Genomic DNA, 24589 nt, shown 5'->3' on the forward strand with positions numbered 1-24589 from the left:
ATTGAGTGCAGCCCTAGCAGGTGCTACCTTCGTCAGGGCAATGCATGGACTTTGGACCAGACCTTGGAGGACCAGCCCAGTCAAGGGCAGAGTCACTAATCACTTCATCACCATGACTCCCAAAGGACCCAGAAATTGGGCTCTCCCTCTCTGTTGGCAAAGGAAGTGGTGAGGTCACACTCTCTGCCCCTAGAGCAGCCCCATCCCTTCTGGTTGTCCCCAACAAAAGATGAGTGCTACTATGGAGAGACCCCTCCAAAGTCTGCTTCAGGAGCATCATTGACTTTCAAACCTTTATTCGGGTCACCTGGAAAGACCAGAATCTGAGGACTGAAAGGAGCTCCACATGGAGACCTCCAATGAGGGGAGCTCAATCCCTCCAGGAGCCTACTCCATGCTGGGGCTGTCCTGAGGCCAAGTCTCAGCCCGTCGGCTTCTCCCCATGTCCTTGACTCGACTCCTAGAGATCAGCACTGGGCTGATCCCAACCACTGGAAGGGGATTATCAACTCCTGCCGAGTCATTCAGGGATCCACATCAGTGACTCCTGGCCCTCTACCATGCCATGGACCTCGGACCCAAGCAAGAAGTATTGAATGGTTTCTGAAGAGGACAGAGTAGTGTGGAATTGTCACCTAGACTCTACCCCTAGAATCTATGCCCAACATTTCATTATCCTTTGGAATTTTAGAAATAGTGATAGTCATGAAAAAACAGACCCATGGTCCAGTAGGGTCTGTTCCTAGCTCCTTTGGTGACCCTGGAACTTCCCTTGATTTCTTCTCCTGCCAGATAAGGATATGGGATTCAATGGCCTCCCAGTTCCCTTCCATCTCTAAATTGAGGATGCTCCTCCTCCAGCATCCTCCCTTCTCCTTCCATTTTGGAGCAATTCTCACTGTTTGGAAGGTTTGTCTGACATCAGACTTAAAATCTCCTCCAACTTCCTTTCATTGATCCCTATTGTGCTTCCCACCCCCACCCCCCCCAAGCCCAGGGACAATTGAACATGGCCGACCCCTCTTCCCCCGGACAATCCTGTAAAACTTAGGGACGGTACCTCTGTCCCCTCCCAGCTGCTTCTCGCCTCCGGCCACCTTGCATGATGTAGTTTCTACCTGTCTGTGTGGCCCCATCATCCCCACTCCAATCCCTCTGAGGTTTGAGTCACATCCGTCATCTGGATATCTCACTGGCCACAGGATCCACCCTTTGTATTGGATGAGGGATGAGGAATTGCTTAAAACCTTTGCTTACGTAAGGGTGATGACCCCATCCTCCGGAGTTGGCACGGCGATGCTCAGTGGCCCAGTAGGGAAGGCCCGAAAATAAGAAGTAGGGGAAAAGTCAAATGTTATAAATTTATTTGGGACATATATCGCAACCTCTTTGGAAGTTTCTGAAAATTCAAGCAGAAATCCATACACTTCCAATAACCTTTTTTTACTTCCAATAAATAATTAGACTTTTGTGTGTTTGTGTATAGATATAGATAGACAGATAGATGTCTTAATTAAGGGGTCATTGGAACAGGGTTTGTTACATGTGACACTGCATTCCTTGTACATAGGTCTTCCAGGTGGAAAAAATGCGAAGGAGACCAAACGGAAGGCAGACCCGACTAAGAGGCGTGCATGCAGGTGAGACACATGGACAGTCACGGGTAGCACAAGCTCCGGAGGTGGCAGAGCAGAGGCAGCCGGGGACCGGTGGGCCTGGTGGGAGGCCTGGCCAGCAGTGGGGACGGCGACAGCTACAGAATCAGGGGGTCATTACAGGGGACACCAAGGAATGAGCAGAAGGGGCGGGGGAACACGAACAGGTGGGGGTCACCCTGGGCCACGGCGAGAGGGCAGGGCGTGGAATGACATTGTACACGTCACATGGTCGCTGTTTGGGTCTTCTTTTTTTTTTTCTTTTTATAACATAGAGACTTAAAATTCTTTAGCAAATAAAATTTTCATGCACACAAGTGTTTCAAACACGGAAAGCAAATCCATTGATACAGGTAATCCAAGCAATGTTGTATGTATGTGTGTGAGTGCATGCGTGTTGTGTGTGCATGTTGTGTGTGTGTGTGTGTGTGTGTGTGTGTGTGTGTGTGTGTGTGTGTGTGTGTGTGTGTGTGGCTGCAGACTGAAATGGGCAAGTCCTGGTCCACCTGGCCTCATTTCTGAATGTCACACTGCAGCAGCAATACGATGGAAGGGTCGCTCTTGGCTGCCTCTTTGAACTCATCCAGCGTGATCTGGTCGTCTTTGTTCTTATCCATCTTGCTGAAGATCTTGTCCACTCGCTGCTCGGGCGTCAGCCCATCCTCGTTCATCTTCATCATGATGACCGTGCCCACCATCTTGTAGATGGCCTGTGGTGGGGGGGGGGGAGGAAAGCCAGAGAGGAGGGAGTCAGGACCCAGCTGGGCTCCACCTGGGTGGGCACAACCTGGCCAGAGGCACCAGATGGTTGAGTCAAAGCAAAAGGACCCAGAAGGCCAGACCCATCCTGGCTGAGTGACCCTGACCAAGGCCCATAAGCTCTCAGAGGCAGGAATCTGAGATTATGAAATGAGAAGGGGAGTGAGGTGGTGCAGTGGATAAAGCCCTGGCCCTGGAGTCAGGAGGACCTGAGTTCAAATATGAACTCACACTTAATGATTACCTAGCTGTGAGACTGGGCAAATCACTTAAACCCATTGCCTTTAGGAAATAAAAAACCCAACAACGAAAAATGCAAAGGACTTTTCTCTCCTGGGAGTTCTAGCCTTATTATCCTCCCTCCCTTTTCCTCCTCCTCCTTCAAGGCTTAGCTTGGGCTTGGTGCACTTGAGCTCTCTCTCTCTCTGTCACACACACACACACACACACACACACACATGCACACACACACACACACACACACACACACACACACACACACACACAGACAGTTTAGGATCTCTCCTTCCTCTCACTTCCCAGATCCCTTGGCTGCCCCCTTGGCTCGCCCTTCTTCATGGACAGGTGAGTCTCTCCCAGGGATCAGTAGTAACCGTGGTGGCAATGGTGCTGGTGAATCTTTAGAGAACCCTGTTTCCTAAGCACTGTGTTGCTCACTTGATCCTTCCAACCCCCCAAGAAAGTGGCCACTAGTCGTGCCCTTGTTTCACAGTTGAGGAAGCCTGGGCAGACTTGCCCAGGGCCACACTGCCAGTGCTTGAACTCCAGTCTTTGTCTCCTTGTCCAGTTCCCTGGTACAGGGGCAGCTTCTCGAGATCAGTAGCTCCCTGAGGGCAAGTGTCTTGGCCTAGCTTATTATTTAGTCTTTGGGCTTCTCCTCCAGCCCCCTGCACTGAGCCTGGCAGACAGCAGTAGCAGTAATTCCCAAGTCCAGAGACTTTCAAGTTCTGTCCCAGAATCTCTGAGATATCAGGAGTTTAAAGATGATTAACTAAGAGAAGTCACAAACTTAAGGAACTTGGTTCAGGTCATATTACTAGCAAATGTCTGAGGTAGGATTCGAAACCAGGTCTTCTGCCTCCGAGACCACTCCATCTGACAGGTGCCATTATCCCTAAGAAATGTATGGGGGTTAAAAATGAACTGAGAGAAGGGAACATCTCTGTTGTCACAGGATCAGAGGAGTTTATAGGGCCATTGAGTCCAATCTCTACATTTTCTATATGATTTCTTAAGATTAAATATTTTTTCTTGTGAGCCCAGGATGCCCATCTTGCCCAGCCTGGAAGTGCAGGAGGCCTGGGGGCTCTGACCCTCTCTGTCTCTGCCTCGAGCTGGTCCCCACCTTCCTAGGCAGCCTAACCCACCCTCTTCATGCTAAACTTAGTTCGGGGACTTGATAGGCATCACCCACTATAGCTCAGAACTGCTGAGCTTCAACTCCACTCTGGGAACTGGGAGTACAAATATTACCCCCCTTGAGTGGGGAACTCAGAGGCAAACAGCCCTGTGTTCAAGTCATGTCTCAGACACTTGTCAGCACTGTGACCTTGGTCAAGTCACTCCACCTCAGTCTGCCTCCGTTTCTGCATGGCTCTAGCCTGAACTATGACTGATGATCTGGGGAGCAGAAGAAGAGTCTCACCTCGATAATCTCCAGCATCTCTACCCTGGTGATCTTGCCATCACCATCCAGGTCATACATGTTGAAAGCCCAGTTCAGCTTCTGCTCAAAGCTGCCCCTGGAGGTGATGGAGAGGGCGCAGATGAACTCTCGGAAGTCGATGGTGCCATCGCCGTTCTTGTCGAAGGTTCGGAAGGCATGCTGAGCAAATTTGGAAGCATCTCCGTAGGGGAAGAACTATAGGGGATGACAGAACAATAGTCAGGAAAAAAGACAAGGGAGGAAGGAGGAAAGGGGCTGGAGGTAGTTCGAGGCAAATGTCAGAGCAGATGCTACCCCATGTCACTCAGTGCCCTTGGTCTGTGCAGAGAGGTAGCCAGTGATTGCTGAGAGTGAGGGGAGCGTCCACCCCATGTGGTGGCCTGGACTCTGTCCCTGGTCTTCTCTTCTGCCACTCACCTTCCCCTCCTCTCTTTCCAGTTTTCCTTCATAGGTTGTGTTCCCCTACTAGAACCGTAACTTCTTCACTAATGCTCTGTTGGTGAAGTTGTCATCTGATCCAGCCATTCTGGAGAGATCCATAAAACTGTGCAGTACCACTACTAGGTCTATATCCCATAGAAATCACAGAAAACAGGAAAAATCCCCATGTATAAATTTTGACAGCAGCTCCTTTTGTAGTGGCAAAGAATTGGAGTCAGGGAGGGGGTGCCCATCAGTTGGGGACTGGCTGAACAACTTACAGTACCCGAATATTTTGGACTATTCTCGTTCTGTAAAAAATCATAAGGGGGCAGGCTTCAGGAAAACCTCCATGCACTGATGCTGCATGAAGGGAGCAGAACCAACAGTAACAGTAACATTGGGAGATGATCAACCATGATGGACACAGCTCCTCTCAGCAGCTCAGAGACCAAGGACACTCCTGAGAGACCTGCTATGGGCAATGCCATCCACATCTAGAGAAAAGGAGTCTGAATGCAGACTGTGCTCAGTTTTAAAACTTATGTTTTTTCTTTCTCATATTTTCCTCCTTTAATTCTAATTCCTTTTTCGAACTGGTTAAATTGGAAATAAGTAAACACAATTTACACGTACAGCTTTTACCAGAGCGTTCCCCACCATAGGGAGGGGGGAGGGAAGGAAGGGTGATAGAAAGATGCAGAACTCATAAACTTATAAATGGATGAATGTTGTAAACTACCTTTGCATTAATTTGAAAAACAAAATCAAGAAGCAAAAAAAGAAAGGCAACTCCTTGAGCATAGGTACAATTTTGTTTCTTATGACTGTCACCCAGCGCCAAGGACAGTGCCTGGCAGAATAATTGCTTACTAACACTTGCTCCATCTACCTACCTGTCTCTTATCTCCCTCATCTTTCTCTATCCTATCTCTCTACCATTTCTCTCTTTTCCTTTCTATCTGTCTATCCTAGGATCTCAAGGGATCCTGGAACCTTATTTCCTGCCTTCTCAAACCAGAGGACATTCACTCTCATTCACTACACAGGCTCCACTGTCAAACTTTTTTTTCGTGTAAGGGACTAAATCTTGGGCTTCCTTTTCCCCAAAAAGGGATTCTTCACACACACACACACACACACACACACACACACACACACACACACACACACACAGCTTTTAAAGGAATGACAAAGATGAGCCAGGTACAGGATTTACACTCAGCACGTGTCTAGATCCCAAGCATCCTTGATCAGGAGCTCCAAGGCTGTAACACATCTATTGGTCATTGAAATTGGAACCCAGAACTAGGAGCAGAGTGCTAAGTTTCTAATCCCCAATCAGTGGTCACCCATGTCAAGACCCAGGTCCTTGTAGCAATGCCCTACTTCCCGGGTCCCTCTTCTCATAATCCACTCCCCTTCTTTTCCCTCACCATCTCATCAGCTTCCAGGGATCATTTCTCATCTCTAAGCACATGATCATTTATCTCCCATTTATCACATTTATCACTACCAGTGGGACCTTTCAAGCTGGATGTCCCATAGGCAGCTCTAATTCATCTAGCCCCAAGCAAACTCTTTACCTTTCTCCCCTGGGTCACCCTTCCTTCTTTGGAGGGCACTGCCATCCTCCTAGTGAAGCAAGAGGAGAAATTGTGCTCTTCCCTCTCTCTCAGTCGCCAAGCCTTGCTGCCTCTTCCTCCTCAGCCTCTTTCTCATTCTTCCCTTTCTCCCCTCACGCAGCTGTCACCATGGTCAGGTATACCTTCCCTCTCCCCAGCACTTTAGTTGCTAACTTTGGGTTGGTGCCTGCCCTCCACCCAGCCACCAAGATGACCTTCTTAACGCACAAATCCTTTGGGGTCCTTCTGCTCAAGGAGCTGGCTGGTTCCCGAGGATCTCTAGATTGTAAGAGCTGCTGTTCCAGTGAACATTTCATGCTCTTCACAAAGGACTATAGTTGACCTTTCCAAGTTGCTGAGTCCTCCAATTCACTAGGTAGGAATCCCTCCTTGATGACATGGCCAGGCTTGTAGCAAGGGTAGGGGCCGAACATTGCAGATGCCAAAAGCCCTGGGGGGAGCAGAGGACCAAGGTCTGATCTGTAGGAGCTGGGTAGAGGAGCTTCACCTGGTCTGGGACTCAGTTTTCTCCTTTGTTAGGTGAGACCAGCCCAGAAGGTCTCTCTCACTCCCAACTCTAAGCTGGCAAACCTAGAGGGCCAGAGCCTTGTGAATGAGCAATGGGAGTGTCAGGAAGATCCCCTGCCTGCGGTAGCCAGACCCTAGGACCAGTGGGTCTCACCTGGAGACTGAGCAGTCCATAACAGGTGACATGGGCAGGTTGAGTCTGCCTTGGTCTCTTGGGGAATTTGGCATTAATGGACAGGAAATGAATTGATTTTGCAATCCAAGCAGGTCTTAATTAGATTTGGAAGAAAATGGATTCCCAGCCAGATGGCAGACTGGGCTTATTCCCAGGTGCCCACCAGGAGCTGCTTGGGGATGGGCCTGGAAGCATTTGTAAAGAGCCTACTGTGTGCAGATCCTGTCGCTCTCTTCTAGAGTCCTGCTTGTGGCCCAGAGGTAGGTTCAGGGAGCGGAGAGTTGTGTGCCCCGGGGTAGGCATCACATAGTCAGTCTCTCACTAGTCTGATTTCTGGTTCTGCCTTTGGCTGATGCTTTTGATGTTACTCTGAGTACAAGATCACCTCCTCCACCTCGATCTGAGCTGTGGGTCACACAGAGTCACTGTCTCTGTCCTCAGGGGACAATACAAGTTGGGAATCCACATAGCCTTAAAGTGAAGCTGCCCATATGACATCCAGGGGCTCCCCTGGCCCCCTCTCTCTGTGGATTGGAAGGGACAGTGAAGTTGCAATGTCTTCACTAAGAGCACATCATACATGACTTAATGTCATTTCCTTTTGAATAGGCTTATAAAATTGGTAAATGAGAGGAGTGCTTTAGATGCAGTGTTTGATATCGTCTATCATGTAAGCCAGATGGGGATAGTGTCATTGGGTGACCAGCTTCAAAGAGGTGACTGTCGAGGTTGAATGTCAGTAAGGCAAGAAGTCTCCAGTGCCACAGGGATCTAGACTTGGCCCATGGATAAAAGCACAGCCTTATAGGTGAGCCCAAGCTGGAAGAGAGAGCCAGTTCACCAAATTGTGGTTAAACTCCAAAAAAAATAATAAAGACCAGAAGCTAATGTCAGCCCCTGTCTGGAAAACAGTAGTTTGGGTAATGGGTTCAGTTCCCTTGAGGATGGAACTACCAAAGGATGCTGAAGGAATTTTGCCATGTCACCGCCCGGTCCCCCCTGGCCATTCCAGAGTAATGAGAGAGAGTTCTGGACTGAGAGAAGGGGAAAACTCAGCTCTGGTCAGACTCGAGGCTGGGGCCTCAAGTAAAGCCCTTGCCCCCAGGGGCCTCAGTTTCCTCATCTGAAAAAGGAAGAGAAAATAAGGCCCCTTCTAAGACTAAATGTATGTTCTGGATCTGCTGAATGACACGAATACAAAGCTATTCACATGAGTGGGGAACGTTGCTTAGACGGCTCCAGCCCCATCCTGAAAGAAGGCCCTGGGTTCCTGTTCCAGCCCTTGAACCCAGACTTCGCTTCCTGGTCTCCTTTCCCTGGGGCAGGGAATTGACTAGACGGGCCAAGAAGTCCCTTGTGTCTCTAGGGAGGTGTTTTAAGGAGCTCTCCGTCTGGATAGTGTGATAGGACCTGCCTCAGTTTCCCCTCTGTAAAATGGAAGGGTTGAACATCACGGCCACAGAGGCTGCTAACCTGTGGTCACTGACTGACGAGTGATAGTCCTAGTGAAGACAGACCAATCCTAGAAAAGGGGAAGGAAGGGGCCTGGGTCTGAATCCCATTTCTGCAGCTTATTACCCAGGTAACCTTAAGCCAAAATCCAATTGTATTTTACACAGGTTATTTCATTAGATCCTCATAACAAGGGGCATGCCAGTGCTAATATGAAACCAGTAAGTGGGGAAACTGAGGCATACAGGGATCACATAGCTAAGAGTCAAAGGCAGGATTCATACTCAGGCCTTCCTGACTCCATGTCTAGTCTTCCATCCACTGTGGTACCACCCGTGCCTCAGTTTCCTCATCTGGAACACGGAGGGGAGGGAGGTAGACTAGGTGGCTCCTCAGGTTCCTTCCTTCCCCATCTGGCACTGGTGGCTCAAAGCTCTTCCAAGCTGAGACTCTCCGGTAATTGGCCAAATCACCTCTTGGTGGCAGCAGACACCGTGGCGGAGTTGAGCGATGCTCTGCTCCATCTTCCCCGAGGCCTGGGGGTGGTTGAAGCCCCTTCCGCTTGGCAGTGCCAACAAGGGGCTGTTGGGGCTTCAACTTCCCTCGCAGCTTGGACAGGTGGACCCCGAGGCTCTATGGCCAAGTGGGCAGGGCATCTCTGGGCAATGCCCACCGTCCGGCCTCAGGGGTTGAACATGGATACAAAGACATTTGAATAGGTGGGGGCCAGAAGGACCAGCCTCTGAAGCTAAAAGGCCCCTCCCTGCTCGGCCTCTTCTGGGCTCCCTTGGCTAGAGGGCGGCCACCCAATGGCCTGGTCTTGGGAGGCCCATCACCTTCCCTGCCTCGACCATTAGCTTCCAAGGCTCTTTGGATCCCACCCAGTCACCCACTGGCAGAGCTCAGAAGCTGGTGGAAAAGCTCTCCTGAGAAATTGCCTCCTATTTCTCTCCAGGGGTCCATCAGATGGAGGAGGCTGAGGTTCAGGTAGCGTCCTGGCCCAGAGAAGGGAAGAGAGGCTGCTCCTTAAAAATCCTCCATTATGACGACTCAGTTGAACAAGTGTATCCAGCCCCCACCCCCATTACCTTGTTAAGTAAGGGCTCTTGTTCGCCCCTTTACAGATAAGGAAACTGAGGCTCAGAGGGGTGGTTTCCTGGTCCCCTTCTCCAGCCCCTACTGAGAGGCCGCCCTCTCCATTAGGTCCCCCTGTACATCTTGTGGCTTCCCAGGTACCACTGGGAGGCCCAGACAGCAGGTCAGTGATGCTTGCCCAGGCCCAGGGACTTTCAGGGGCAGTTGCCCCAAGGAAGGAGGAGGCAGAATTTCCCCAAAGAAAAGGAGGGAATCTCTAGCAGAGCATCCTAAGCTTGCTGATGTGTGTCCTTCAGTCTTGAAGAAGGCCCCGACATCAGGGAGGTGATGCCATGACGAGCCTCCGAATTGGATTGGAGTGGGGGGGCTGTGCTAAGTCCCCAGCCTCACTTTCTCCTCCAGAGCCATCTGGAATGTCCCAAAAAGGGTCACCAGGATGGGGAAGGGTATGCAGACTGGGTCCTTTGGTCGGGGCCACTGAGGATGGGGATCATGATGGATGTCTTTGAGCTTTAGAGATATTCATAAAAAGGGGATCAAGCACCCAAGAGGCCAGAACAAGGAGAAGTGGGGGGACTTGGGCTGAATAGAAGGAAACAAGCCCCAGTATTGACATCTCCCTAAAAATGGGTTGTTCTCTTTTGGGGTGGTGAGCTCTCCGTCAGTGGAGGTCTTCAAGGGTGATGGCTGCTTCCTGGCCAGGCGTGCTGAAGAATTTTGGAGGCCCTCTGGTCCGACCCAGGCATATTGTGCATGAGGTAAGGGGAACTCAGGAAAGATGAGGGAGTCCCCCAGGTCTGGGAGGGAGGGAGCCTCAATTGGCTGTGATTTAGATGTCTTCAAAGTTCCTTCCCAACCTGGAATTCTGAGCAGTGCAAAGCATGCTGGACTTGGGGTGGCATGGTCTGAGTTCAGACCTTCCCCCTCTTAACCTTCCTACCTGCATGACCACCAAGCAATTTTAACCTCTCTGTGCCTCAATTTCCTTATCTGTAAAATGGACCTAATGATAACTTCCCTCCCTTCATCGGCGAGACTCAGAGCAGATGAGCCTAGGCTGAGCCTTTGAGTCCTTGGGTCAGGTAGGGAGTGGAGTTGACCTCTGCTAACAGGAGAGAGCCAGGTGGTGGGGCTGAGCTAGTCCCGGGGGGGTGGTGGTGGTCCTGAGCTAGTGGGGGTCCTGAGCTAGTGGGGGGGTGGGTCCTGAGCTAGTCCTGGGGGGGTCCTGAGCTAGTCCAGGGGGGGCTGAGCTAGTGCGGGGGGGGGAGGGTCCTGAGCTAGTGGGGGGGGTCCTGAGCTAGTGGGGGGGTGGGTCCTGAGCTAGTCCCGGGGGGGGGGGTCCTGAGCTAGTCCAGGGGGGGCTGAGCTAGTGCCGGGGGGAAGGGTCCTGAGCTAGTGGGGGAGGGTCCTGAGCTAGTCCGGGGGGGGGTGGTCCTGAGCTAGTGGGGGGGGTCCTGAGCTAGTGGGGGGGGTCCTGAGCTAGCCCTAGGGGGTGGGGCTGAGGTTCCTCCTTTGTATTTTTAGCCAGGTTTGCCCCCGGGGCCAGGGCCTCAGGGCATCGCCAGCACCTCCTGGCAGGGGAAAGCTCTCATTTGCATCTCTATCTTTAGTCTTTAGGGAAGGGGGAGGGGCTGGCAGAGGAGCAGAGATCCTTCCCTCCAGGCAGCCCCAGGGCCCCCATCAAAGGCCTCCCACATGGGGGGGGAGCCCGGGGGGGGGCAAGAAAGACCAGCCAGGAGGGAGGGGGCTCCTGCTGTGACCTTGGGATGGGGGCTCCCGGGGCCACAGACGCAGAGGCAGGAACAGAGCGTGCTGGACTGGACGCTCTGGCCCCTTCCTCTCCCTCCCAGACCAGGCCCTTCTACAGTGGAGAGGAGCAGGGAAGCTGCCCAAGAGCCCCCCAGGCCCCCCAGGATGCAGTCAGCTCTTTCCGGAGCCCCACACTGTGCACACCCTGCCTTTTACCCGGCCGGGAAACCTAAAGGATTCTGGGGAGGGGTCGGAGCTGGCAGGACCCCCTGAGGCGACTGGTCTCTCCCCAGGCTTCTCCCGTCAGAGAACCAGACTTGGAGGAGCACCGTGCTTCCCCTCCCCGGCCTCAGTTTCCTCAGCCGTAAAAAGGAGGGGCTGGACCCTCCTCCCTGCCATTCCTGGGTGATGGGCCGGAGCTGGCAGCTGCCGGGCCCTGGCAGCCCGGAACATGCCTGCGGCGCGGGCCGCGGAGGCGCCCGTTTACCGGGGCGCTTTCCCCATCGCCAGCAGTGAGCTCCTCCCCGAAGGGCCAATTAGGGAGCCTCGGGAGGTCGCCCAGCAACCCCCAGCCCGGTCCGTCTGCTATGGAAACCGGCTGCGCCTCCGGGGCCTTCCGTCCCTCAGCCCTGTTCCAGGCCCGCCGGCCGGGGGTCCCCAAGGAGGCCCCCGCCTTCCAGCGAGTCTCTAGACGGGCACAGTGGGAGCCCAAGGCGGGGTCGTGGGCCCCGGGCCAAAAGGAAAAGCGGGACTGGAGGGCAATGGTGGCCTGGGGTGGGGGGCCTTAGGAAAGCACCTGCCAGTCTGGGCCTTCTGGGAGGGGAGGGCCGGGAGAAAGGGTCACGGTAATGGCAATGAGAGCAATAACGCAAATGCTGATTACAGTCAACGCCGAGCCCAGGCTTGTGGCCAAGAAGCGCTTTACGAGCTCCAGGGCGCTCACCACGCTGGCACATAGATGCCATTTTCATCCTCATTTACTGATGAGGAAACCGAGGCACGGAGAGGCTAGCCCCAGGGAGGGGGGCAGAGCGGCACGCGGCCCCTTGCCTTCCAGGCCTCCCTGGTCCCGGTCCCAGAAGCCAAAGGGAGACTTCAGGCATCTGACCGGTGAGCAAACAGGCGCACTAATGCTGCTCCACCTGTATCCGCTCTGGGGCGGAGGCCGCAGGTGGACAGCGGGCTGGGCCCAGAGCCGTACAGCAGGGCGGGCTGGTTGGCCACTGGAGACCAGGCCCTTCCCTGATGTGCCGCGTGGGCCATCCGAGGGCCGAGGGAGAGGCGCCTGTGGGGTAGAGTGCCCTACAGCCATCAGGGGGGTCAGCTGGCCCGAATTCCTGGCTGCCCCTGTGGGGAAGGCGGCTCTTTGAAGGGCCAGTGGAGGCCAGATGACAGTTTGTTAAGGAGGTGGGAGGGGGGGAAGCGCCGGCCCCAGAACCCCCTTGAGCCCTGAGTCTGGCTCAGGCTCACCGGCCACGGCCGACGGCCGGCAGGAGCCTCGATGGCCTCTCCTCCAAGCCTCCCATTCCGTGGATGAGGAAACTGAGCCCAGAGGACGGGCCGGTCCTGGGCCGCCTCCGGCAGAGACCCCGGCCCGGCCCCCTGAGGACTAGAGGCCCCAGGCTCCTGCTTCCTCCTGGGCCCTGGCCTGACCGGAGGTGGCTTTCCTGAGCCCTCCAGGCCCACTGGGGCTAAGGGAGGGGACCAGCGAGCCGAGCTGCCAGCAGCTTTCTGATTAAGGCCGCGTCCCCACGGGGAGCCCGACCCAGGGCCTCGGGGCGCTGGCAGCCAGACGCGGATCTTTCCATGGAACAAATCCTGTCACCGGGCAGCTCGGCCCGGGGGTCCCTCCTGGGAGGGGGCCTGAAGAGAGGCCGGAAGAGAAGTGGAAAGGGAGGAAGGGGCTCAAGGCAGAACGGAGGCCGCGGCCCCCCGGAGGGGACAGGGAGCCCCCAGACCACAGAGCAAGGGGCTGACCCCGTCGGGCCCGTGGGGGGGGGGCGGCTTTGGCAGCTCGGGGAGGGCGGCTGCTGTCCGGCAGGGCAGAGGTGACCACTGCCCCTGGGCTGCTGCAGTGGAGGGAAGGGGGCGCGTGGGAGTCCCCGGGGGCAGCCGCGGAGGAGGGGGCGATGGCCCGTTGGGCGCCCCCAGGCCACTGGGCAGAGGGAGGTGCCCTGGACCATGGCAGTCGGGGGTGTGGCGGAAGCAAGGGAAAGGCCTGGAAGGGGCTGCCGGCTCAAGTCTGGCCCCCTGGCCCGGCCATCAGCCCCGTTAGCCCCTCCCCTGGACCCCTCAGTTTTCTCATCTGTAAAAAGGGGTGGAAACCCCCGTCCTCTTTCTGACTCAGTCATTGGGAACCGGGCTTGGCACTCCCGAGACGGGGGCTACTCCTGCTCCCTGGGCTCAGTGGGGCCCCGCCTGGGGCTCACCCAAGGAGGCAGGCCTCCGCTGCCCATCTCCACTCCCGCCTTGCCACCTCCAGGAGCTGCCTGGCATCCTGGCCATAGCCCATGCCCGCTCCCTAGATGATGGCAAAGGGCAGGGAGCTGCTTCCCCTGGGCAGGTAGGAGCCCCAGAGCAGCAGGTGCCTCTGGCTCCTGAGCCCCGGGACCTGCCAGGACTGCTGGGGCTGACACGTTGGGGCCCCCTGGCCTTCTGGATCTGGACTCCAGGACCTCTCCCCACTTTGCCACCAAAGACCCACCAGTAGGACCTGAGGCCTGGGCCCGGGGTCCTGGTTACCGGCCACAGCAAGAGGGGGATGGGGGCTTCAGCTCTGATCACAATGTCCCATGAGATGGCTCGAACCCAACTTTGCCACCAGGGAACCAGCTGGGAGACCTTGGACGGGTCCTTCCAACTCCCGGTCCAATGACTCGGGCCCTCCCTCCCCCTCCCCCAGACGTGTTTCTAAGCTGTAGCCCACACAGGGCCTGGCAGAGAAGTGGATCACGAGAGGCAGGGCAACTGCTCAGCATACAGTCCTGGAATTGGAGTCAGGGGATCTGGGTTCCAATCTAGCCTCAGACACTTATTAGCCGGGTGGCCCTGGGCAAGTCACTGCTTTCGCTTCGTCCTCCAGGTGGGTGAGAACTGAAGGACTTCTGCACCTTGGTGAGCCGGTACATGCTGGCTATTGATACATATGGCACTGCCCCTCATCCCGCAGGCATTCTGGACGAGCCTCCCTCTGGGCCTCAGTTTCCCACATCTGTAAAACCAGGGGCTTGGCCTCTGCCGCCATGGGCTGGTTTTGGTTCTGAGTGAAGCCCAGAGGGTCCTGTCTCCCCCTCCCCTCTTCCCCCCTTCCCCCAGGGGGGTTGGAGGTTACTGTTATTACTGGACAGTTAATGGGTGGGCAAGCTGCCCTTGGCTGGGCCAGAGGCCTGGAGCCCCCCCCCCCAGGGGCTCTCTTCCACTATCTCCCCAAGCCCCCCAGGCAGCATATCCCCACCCACCCCGAGCATCCACCAACCCAGAAACACCCGCAGCCTCCTCGCCAGCCCCCAGCACTGCCAAGCAGCCAGTCGGTGAGCCAGCCTAGGCCGTTGCCATGGAAACGGCCTGCATCTGTGTGGCCGTCCCAGTCTTCACCAGCAGCCTTGCTATCAGATGGGGCAGAGGAGGAGCTGGGGCCCCCGAGGCCAGGTCGGCCTTTGCTTTAGATCCCCCATCCCACCCCAGATGGGGGGGGGGTGTCAGGAGAGTCACTGACTGTGTGACCTTGGGTAAGAAGCCTTCCCTCTCTGGTTGGCTCTAGGGGAGGTGCTGCCCCCCTCTGTCTCTGTCTCTGACTCTGTCTTCTGTCCCTGTGTGTATCTATCGAGATATAGAGATGAAGACACAGACACACACTGCATCCTCACTGTGGGCACATACATGTCTCCTTGCATGCACCCAGATCCGGAGTAAATGGACAGGCATCTGGGGGGTGGGCAAACCCCAAAGCCCAAGGCGAGGAGACCATCCAGGGCAGAAGGGGCAGTGGCCGGGGCTTGGACGGTGGCTTGACGTTTGACTGGACCAAGGGGAGTCTGAGGCTGGAAACGGAAGGTGGACCGGGGGGGATGGAGATGTGGAAGCAGCCGGGTTGGGTGGGCCGGAGCCCGTGGTCTGGAGCTTTCAGTGTCCCCAGAGGGGGGCAGCCAAGGGGCAAGGGGGGAGGTCCTGGGTGTGGGCAGGGGAGGGACTTGGTCATGAGATCAGAGATGGAGAGCTGAGGGGGGTTGGACCCCAGTGAGTCTATCATTTTACAATGAGGAGACTGAGGTACAGGGAAGGCAAGGGCTTGTCCTGGTTACACAGAAAATGTCCGAAGCAGCATCCAAACCCAAGGCCCGAGCCCTGGCCGATGGGCTGAAATGGCTCTGGTCAGAGCCCGGTTCTAGGAGGACGAGATGGTGGCTCCACGGAGGACTGAGTGGAGAACACCGACAAGAAGGCCCCTGGGAAGACCAGGCGGGCTGCGGAGAGGGGCCGAGGAAAGGGGCAAGACCGGCAAAGCTTGCAGACCGGTGCCAATATTGAGTAACTACTGTATACTGGAGACAAGGAAAGGCAAAGGACAGTCCCTCCCAGGCTTCTGGAGTGACAAGGTGGAAAGAATCATTTGTAAAGTTGGAGCCCGAGGCTTGGAGAGGATCCCAGAGGGAAGGCCTGAGGTTAAGGGCCATCACCGGCGGGAGGTGGGGTGAGAGGCCAGGGTCCAAGGGGCCAGGAAAGACCAGGAGGGGGGTGCTCTGGGCCTGGGCACGGCCCCTGCAAAGGCCTGAGTCGGCATGTGCCTGAGGTCCGGCTGGAGGAGCAGGTGTCGGAGGGTAAGGTGGAAGGGAAGCTTCCCAAGCCAGACTGGCATCTGCTGCACGCGTGTGTCCTTCTGGGGCAGCAGGGAGCAGTGAAGTGCAGTGTGGGGGGAGAGAGGATGTCCAGGAGGGAGCAGAGCCTGGAGCCAGGAGCCAGAGCAGGCAGGCGCTGGGGGCCTCTGGGGGGACGGCCTCAGGGGAGCAGAGGGGGAGCCCCCCAGAGGAGGGTCTGGCCTCAGTCTAGGTAAATAGCTGGTGCTGAATAAATGCTTGTGGTCTGCCTGGTGAGTCGTCCGCATTGGGAGTCTTCAGGCAGAGGACGGGGGCCACCTATTGGTCACCGGTTGTTTATTCGACTTGCCTTTGACTTCCACAACACCCTCAGGAAGTTAGTGCTATTTATCCCCACTTTACAGATGAGAAAGCGGACAGATCTGTCTGGATTTGAACCCAGGACCTACCCTGCAGAGAGTCGTTAAGGCATTCTCTCTCACCCATCTTAAACCTCAGCTTTAATAATTCAGGAAGGACAACGATGCTGCCCAATAAGCCCAACCCTTGGCTCCTGAGACCCAATGAGCACCTCTTCAGGGTCCCCGAGTAAATCTACTTGGGAGAGTGGTCTCCTGGTGCCAGAGCAGAACAAGCTCCATCTGGATGCCACCCCCTGGAGTGGGCCCACTTCCGACCCCCAGGGCCTGGCCCACCCTCCCCTGTAATCTGTTTGCATTGGCCACTGGGTGTGTGGACCCATGCAGTCGGGGGTGAGCTGGGGAAAGGCAGGGTCCGTCCGTGAGGGGAGTCGAGGAGCAGGCCTGCCCAGAACTGCCTAAGGTCTGTGGAGGGGGTCTTAATGGGGGTTTCCTGTGACCCGTTCACTCATCGTAGGGTGAGCGAGGCCTCTGTCACCCGAGGATTGGCTCCACCCTCTGGTGCCCGGCTCACCCTCTGCTTCTCCCCATCTCAGAGGGATCCCGAAGCACTCGATGAGGACTCACTTACCAACTCCTGTTTGGGGTGTGTTCTGAAGGGAGCCTGAGCGCACGGCTTTCTATCAACCAGTCGTGCTGAAGCTTCTGCTTCAGACAGGGCAGGAAACCCCCTCTGCCCTCAAGAGTTCCCTTCAATGGGCGACAAGAGAGCCACCACCTGAGAGCAGCCTCTGGGCTGGGAAGATGCGGGAGGGAATCCTGGCCAAGTGACCCAACCTCTCCATGCTCCGGGCAGCCAAGCCCGCCAGGGTCAGAGAAGGGGCCAGCCTGCCTTGGCACCCCCAGGGTTCCCCATGCCAAGTCCTTCCAGGCCCCAGCCCTGGTCTAGCCCTAAATTCAGAGGCATTTGGGGGGGTACCAGCAACAAGGGAGATCAGGAAAAGCCCCATCTTTGTCATTCCTTGTATTCCAGGACCTGTTATACAGTAAGCACTTAATAAATGCTCTTGGATGAACCCTGCTTTGAAGGAAACCATAGCTTGGGAGCCGAGGTAAAGGTGGGTTCCAGCCAACACAGGGCCCTGGTGATGGGAGTGGGAGAGCCAGCCTGGCTGAGTCACAAGGGGATGGACCTGGCCCAAGCTCACCTGGCAAGAGGGCTCTGAATCATGTGCCTCCTCCATGGGCAGTGGCAGCCCCTGCCCGGCAGGGTTCACTTCTCAGCTAATGAGAACACCGGGTTCTTCCCTGGCCCCATCCTGAGGAGCCAGGCAGCTTTGCAGGGGGGTGGCCCCAAAGACCAGCCCCGGCTGTGACTCCTTTTCCAGGGCACCCCTCACCAGCTCACACACACAAACTGCCCCTGAACATCTCATATGTAACCTCCCCTTCTGGTGGCTGGCACTCTGCCCTGGAGAGTTGCCCTGGCAACATGACTCTGGCACCTCAGAAACTGCCTGGGATCTAGGTCTGATTTTTCAGGGTACTGGGCTGGTGAGTCACAGCTCATCAAGGTGGCCCCAGCAGAGGTCACCTCCAAAATGGGGTCAAATCCCTAAAACAGAATGAATTTGGAAGAAAAAAAAAAGCTGGCATCCCTGGAGCAGGCTGTGACCACAGAGGCCTCTCGGGAGGGTCCCGGCTAAGGGTGAGGGGCCCAGACTCAGGGGATACAGAATGGCCTTAGATTCCTTTGCTTTCTCTTCAGATTAAGACATTTCCCATCCATCATGTTTATTCTCAACTACTAAGAGTTCTCCCCCTTTTTTCCCATTTCTTCAATTAATTTCAAACAATTCATTTCTTTTCAAAGGCAACTGAGTTAAGCACAGCAATTACAGACAAATATAAAAGACGAAAGACAAATATAAACCTGTCCTTGGCCACAGGGAACTCAGTCTACACCTATCCTACAAAATTCCATGTGAAACAAGTGTAAAGGACTGGGGGAGGGGAGCCCCACATCTGGAAGAATCTGGAAAAGCCATCCTGTCCTTGGGAGGCGCTGGAGCCTCCCCAAGGGGAGGCCACCAGGACTTGATGATGGGGCCCCAACAACTCCCAAAGATGAGAGGTTCAGACACGAAGGGATGGATGTCTGCCAAGGTTGGCCAATGTCAACACGCCCGCCATAGCAAGCCGTGAATTTGTCCTCTCTGGGTCCATGGACCTCGGGTGTGGCCCTATCCAGCCCCAGAGCTGACATCATTGGACTCACTGGTCATTGCCCCATGGATCTGGGAAGAACAGGGATAAAAATAAACTTCCTTTGAGTGTCTGGTGAGATGGCTTTGAAGGCGGCCTTGGCTACTTTCAAAAGCATTCCCTGGCCTGTCTGGTTCTCTGTTCTATTTCCCAGAATTGCATATACCTATATCTATATATGTGTATCTGTATCTAGAAATGCATATATAGATATGGAGGGATGCAAGGATGGCTGGATGGGTGGGTGGATGAATAGATAGATAAATGGATGGATGGAAGGATAGAGAGATAGATGGATTGATGGATCTATATAGTTATATAAAATGTATTTACCAATTTTTAAATTATACTTTCCATTTTTCTTCCCCCCACCTCATTAAGAATGTCGATGAGGAGGTGCCCAGTCCCCCAACTTCCTCTGGGATCTCTGTGCATTCTCCTCCATGGCTCTTGGCAAACATTACACCCCTTTTCATCTTGGGATGCCCAAGACTCAACCATCCATCCTTGGAGAAGTACCAAGCAGGGGAAGATGCCATTGTGCTTAATAAAAGACATCAGATGGAGAAGGCCATTCTAAATTGTCCTTGGGGAAGAAGGAAGAAAGGAAACCACCTCTATTAGGTGCCTATTGTGAGCCTGGGGAAGCACTTGACCAACCTGGGAGGCAGGGACTATGAAGATGCCCATTTTATAGATGAGGAAACTGAGGTAGACAAGGGGTCACACAGCCAGTAAGAGACAAGGCAGGATTTGAACTTAGTGCTCTGTCCACTGAACCAATAGCTGCCTCCAAAGAAAAGGTGGTTTTGCCAGAGGGCAGTGCACTGGATTTGAAGTCAGAGAAGCCAGACTGTGTCCTCCCTGACCTTGGGTAAGTCCCCTCCCCTCCAGAGGGCTGAAGGCCACAAGCCCTTGCTCTAATAGTATTTCTCTCTGGCCCTGGAGGACTCTTCCTTCCCAATAGTCATTCCAATGTATTATCAGGTGAAATCAATAGAATCGTTTTTTACAGCATTCCAGATGCTATAAATTATCCAGAAAACAGCATATTAGCCAGTCGCTCCAGCCATCTGTCTCTGCTTCCAGAAACACAATTTCACTACCCCCCCACTCTAGCCTCTGATTTTGAAGCATCAGAATATTGTTTCCCACAAGAAGAGTTAAATTCAGACAACGTGCTCGGCTGGACCCCTTTCTTTCCCCTCTTATTAGTCATGACAGGAAACTTCCGAATCCACTGAACTGCCCAGCTCCCACAGCCTCCCCAGGGACACTCTAAGACTTTCTTATTAACAGAACAGGGAAATCACTTCTGCCAAGGAAGGACTCTTCCCTGACCTTCTCCTGTCTCCCCACAGACGCCTCACCGAGCCTCTTGGATCTGAGAGAATACACCCATTCTTCTCTTTGACTCCCCCAGAAAAGCCTCCTGGGGCAAGCCTGGCACCCCAAACCCTCATCACAAACCGCATTTCTCAAGCTCACATTTTGTGTTAAATAGGAAAACAGGACTTGCCTCTGGGAAGGAGGGTAGAAGCCAGGGGACACACGGGGGCCTTCCCAAAAGAAAAAGTATAAGTATTTCACAAGCAGACTTGGAAAAGTGCGTGCTGATTTTGGGGGAATGGCTTTACAGCCGTGTCTCACACCCTCTGGGGCAGAAAATTCCATCTGGATGACAGAGATGAGCCACTGGGCAAATAAGGGACGACGCATTCTCTCTAGGAGTGAGGGTAGTGATTTGGGGAGTGGTCCCATTGCTCCTGGGAAGAGGCATCCGGGTGACAAGGGGTATGGCTCTTGCCTCCATGACAGTGAAATGGTGGCTCTGAGATAGAAGACAAAAGCAAGACCCCCACCTTGTTGGGTTCTCACAAAAAGGCTCTGAGGTAAGACAGAGTTAGGCTACTTTTGGATTTGTCCTTTCTCAAAGAAGACCACAATGTCAGGGAGGGGATGCCATGACAAGCATGGGAACTGGATTTGAGTGAAGGGGGTGGGCTAAGTCACCAGCCTCACTTTCTCCTCCAGAGCCATCTGGGTCTAGTGGCCAGATAGGAATATTCTATTTTTACACATAGAGAAACTGAGGCTGAGAGGCATGGAATGACTTGCCCAGGAATCCAAGGCTAGGAAATGGGCAAAGTGGAACCTGAACCTAGGGTGCCATCTCCTTAGCATGATGGTGCTCTCAAGAGAAGGACTTTTGGAACATCAGAGCTGGTAGGGCCAAACTGGGGAAGAGAGGAAACTAAGAGAGAAAGGGCAGCTTGGCCAAGGTCAAAGCAAGTGTGTGTGGGGGGGTGAGGGGCCTGCTGGCTCCTTGACTTTGAGTGGTGCTCTCTCCATCCATTATGCTCAAGGCTTTATACATTTCACATTTTAGTTGAATAAATCAAATAAAATGTTATTTTGGGAGCCTCGGAGACTGAGTCATGATGATAGAATTGAAGACTATCAGGATCAGAAAGGACCCCATGGCCTGAATTTGGACCTGAGCATCTGGAGAATGGACTGGACACATTTCTCCCCAAAAGTGAAGCCAAGGTTCCCACTCTCCTCCTAGCTTGGCCCCCTGGGCGGTTCTGTGGATAGGAAGGGGTCTGGGCTGGTGGGGCAGGTGACCCACACTGCCACCATTGTAACCTGGCCTCAGGGTCAGGTGCTATTGGGGCATCTCCCTCGGTGGGGTCTGCTGCTCCAGGGGTCCACCTTCCCCACTATGACTGTGATCCTCAATTTAGTCCGTTGGGCTTCCAGCTCCATAATTCTTGTCCAATAAAGGGAAAGCCCATCCTCTGGGGAGAGGATCTAGGGAACCTTCCACAGGATCCCTGATTCCAAGTCAGGATGGACCAATCGCCTCCTTTTAATGTAAGGACACTGAGGCTTAGGAGTTGTGACTCACTTAGGTCACCCAGGTAGCACACACTCAAGGTAGGGTTTTAGGGATCAGAAGGTTCAACTTTCTTATTTTAAAGATGAAGAAATGGACCTCATCCTCCATAAAGATGACCCTACCTTAGGACTGCCACAGAGTTCTGAGAACACCTCAAGGTCTTCCCATGTTAGTGAGCCCACTAAGTCCTCCAGAAAAACCAGAGGGATTGGGGAGGGCAATAGCATCATCTCCATTTTTTACAGGAGGAAGCTGAGGCTCCCAGAAGCTGAGCAGTCAATGGTTTTTTAAACCCCTCCCAGCTCAGGATCTTCTGGTCTATGATAGAGGCAGGGGAATGGGGAGTAGGGGAGACCTGTGTTCAAATCCCACCTCTCTTTCCAACCTAACAGCTAGGTGACCCTGACTTCAAATTTGGACTCAGGTATTTATCAGCTGTGTGATCCTAGGCAAGTCACTCCTCTCTCTGCCTCTGTTCTCTCATCTACACAATGGGGATAAAAATACTATTTCCCTCTCAGGTGGTTGTGAAGACCAACCTTGCAGATGCAGCCGGGGTGGGGGGGGTGTGGCAGGCTGGGTCCAAGCAAAGAGGCAGAAATCTATCTCTAGGAGGGACTGAGGCCAACAGAAGGCAGGGTACCCGAGGGGGGTGAGACTTATGGGAGGCTTGACTCTAGCACCAGGCCCCAGAGCCAGCAGATGGCCAAGCCGACCTCCTCCAATTTGGGTCAGGATGCACCCCTCCCCATTTAGGCCTAGAAGAATGCACGCCCCCCTCCTGGCTTTGTGATGGAAAGACCAGGGCCCAACCAGAGGTCCAGCCTGGCTGAGGCCGAGGAGGGGCCCAGATTTCTTCTGAGCCACCTAAAATGGAAGCCGTTGGGCAGATACAGACCTTGAGGAACTGAAGCCCAGTGAGGAAAACCAGGACCACCATCCCCTCCATGAGACAAAACCATCAAGAAAACCAGCCTTAAAAGGCTTTAGAATTCCAATCACGGCCATGATCAGCCACGAGGACCCGGATGAAGGATGCTCCTGCCCCCTCCGGCCATGCAGGAGGAGACGTACAACCTGGGAACCTCTTTTCTTTGGTTGTGCACATTCTTATATGCTTCACTTTACTTTTTGGTAAGGCAATGGAGTTAAGTGACTTGCCCAGGGTCACACAGCTAGGTAATTATTAAGTGTCTGAGGTCGGATTTGAACTCAGGTCCTCCTGACTCCAGGGCCGGTGCTCTGTCCACTGTGCCACCTAGATGCCCTGGTTCATTTTTTTTTTTTTGAGAAATTAATCACTGGAGGAAATAGGAATGAGAAAAAAGAATTATTCATTGGGGGAAAGAGGGAAGAACATAAAAGTATGTGAATCAAATGCACAGGAGAAGTGGAAGGAAGGACCCCTATGCAGTAGAACAGGCAGGACTCGCTATATTCTTTTAAAAATGGCCTCTGTCTCAGAACAGGGATCAGAGGATGTCAGAGGTGGAAGACTCTGGAAAGGCTGACTGCACTGGGAGGGGGCTGGGAGAGAAGGCAGGCAGCCCCAGGGCTTTCCAGGAATTCCCAGTAAGTCACTCCTGGCACCCTGGTGATTCACTTGAAGGGCAGAAGCCAGAGCCCCATGGCAATGACTGAGTGGCCACAGAAGTGGTTTGGCCTCCATGGTCCTGGAAACCTGAGGGGTGGGCCTTCGGGAGGGTTGCTGGGAGACTTTAGCCTAGTTCATCCAAATGGGTAAAAGGGGAGAGTGGGAGTGATGCAGCTGGGGGAGCCCCGGGGAAGGGCCCAGTGACTCAGAGGCCACACAGGGCCATGCAGGCTCTAAGCTGGGGGAGTGTAGAGACGGCCAACATTTGGACAGTCCTTATGGACCAGAGCTGAGCACTTTACAATGATGGCATCAGGGAGGTGGAGGCAGCCGTGTCAGAGAAGAGAAGGGCTGGGTGGGAGAGACGTCACCAGAGGGAGAAGGGATAGGAACTGACTCCTGATTGGATAGAGATGAGGGAGAGGAAGGAGTACAGGCTGCCATCTTGATGCAAGCCAAGGGACCAATGACTAGAAAGATGGGGAGTCCTCAACCAGACCGTTGTGGGGCAAAGATGGGGGGCTGTTTCAAAGTCTATTGGGCAGCCACTGGAGGGAGCCAATGAGCAGCTAGAGATGAAAGTCTGGAGGTTGGGAGAGAGCTTGGGACTGGACAAAGAGAGCTGAGTCCTAGGCTCAGATTCTTCCCCAGGAGCTCTGCCTAGACAAAAGGGAGGAGAGATGTGGGATGACATCTGGGCCGATGGAAGGATACCTGGCCGTGTGGGCAGGCAGCAGGGGAAGACTGAGGCAATCTCACGGGTCAGAGAAGACAGGATGGAATGGAATGACCATGCATGGAGAGGGGCTGCCTTGGTCAAGTCTCAAAGCCCTGCTAGGAGTCCTTTCCTGACTCCCCCTTGGACCTGGTCCAACATCCAGTTTCCAGAGGAAGACACCGAGGTTCAGAGAGAATCAGGGAGGAAGCTCACTGGGGTGGCCCTGAGCTATCACGGAGTCACAGATCTGGAACCAGAATGGAGCTCGGATGTCACCTTATCAAACCCCCTCATTTTACAGAGGAGGAAACTGAGGTTTGGAAAAGCAAAGGGCATGTCCCAGGGGAAGTGAGGTTTCCAAACAATTGGAGGAATTGCTGCCTCTATTCCAGTCATTGGGGACAGGAATCCCTAGTCTAGCCCAACTGGCACTTGAGACTTCCAGGGAGGGGAGCCCCCACTCCCCGAAGTGGTCATCCCACTGGTGGAGAGCCGTTGAGAAGGAGCTTTTGCCAGAGGGCCTCACGCACCTCTCTGCATGTTCCCCCATGGCCAATGTCCTTGGATAACAAAATAGCAGTACCTCTGACCCACCACCAGCCAACATCCCCAAAGTGGAAGCTCCTAGAGAGCAGGGGTGGTCTCAGCCTCTGTCCTTGGATTCCCAGCCCCTTACACACAGTGGGGGTGACCCTGGGACACACACCTAGGAAATGTCTGAGTGGGAATGGAAACCAGTTCCACCAGACTGGGAGCCCAGGACCAGGCTTTTCCTAAGCCAGCCCTTGGGTG

The 24589-nt window shown here is 54.3% G+C and overlaps 1 protein-coding gene and 1 long non-coding RNA gene across 2 annotated transcripts in view; one reads left to right on the forward strand and one right to left on the reverse strand.

Annotated features, from left to right (window-relative positions):
* Positions 1-1314: 1314 nt before the first annotated feature.
* VSNL1 (visinin like 1) overlaps positions 1315-24589 on the reverse strand; it is a 67186-nt gene continuing 43911 nt past the window's right edge. Inside the window, exons 3-4 of the mRNA XM_074221677.1 lie at positions 4081-4296; positions 1315-2365 (exon numbers count right to left, since the gene is read on the reverse strand). Coding sequence (XP_074077778.1) covers positions 2168-2365; positions 4081-4296 — 414 coding nt within the window. The 3' untranslated portion in view covers positions 1315-2167. The remainder of the gene's footprint in view (positions 2366-4080; positions 4297-24589) is intronic.
* On the forward strand, positions 15454-18749 carry LOC141493659 (uncharacterized). Its single transcript, XR_012470273.1, has 3 exons — positions 15454-16964; positions 17352-17436; positions 18192-18749. It is a non-coding gene; the product is annotated as an uncharacterized LOC141493659 (long non-coding RNA).

This window comes from Macrotis lagotis, chromosome 1 (genome assembly GCF_037893015.1).
Source record: "Macrotis lagotis isolate mMagLag1 chromosome 1, bilby.v1.9.chrom.fasta, whole genome shotgun sequence".
In the NCBI taxonomy this organism is placed as follows: domain Eukaryota; kingdom Metazoa; phylum Chordata; class Mammalia; order Peramelemorphia; family Peramelidae; genus Macrotis; species Macrotis lagotis.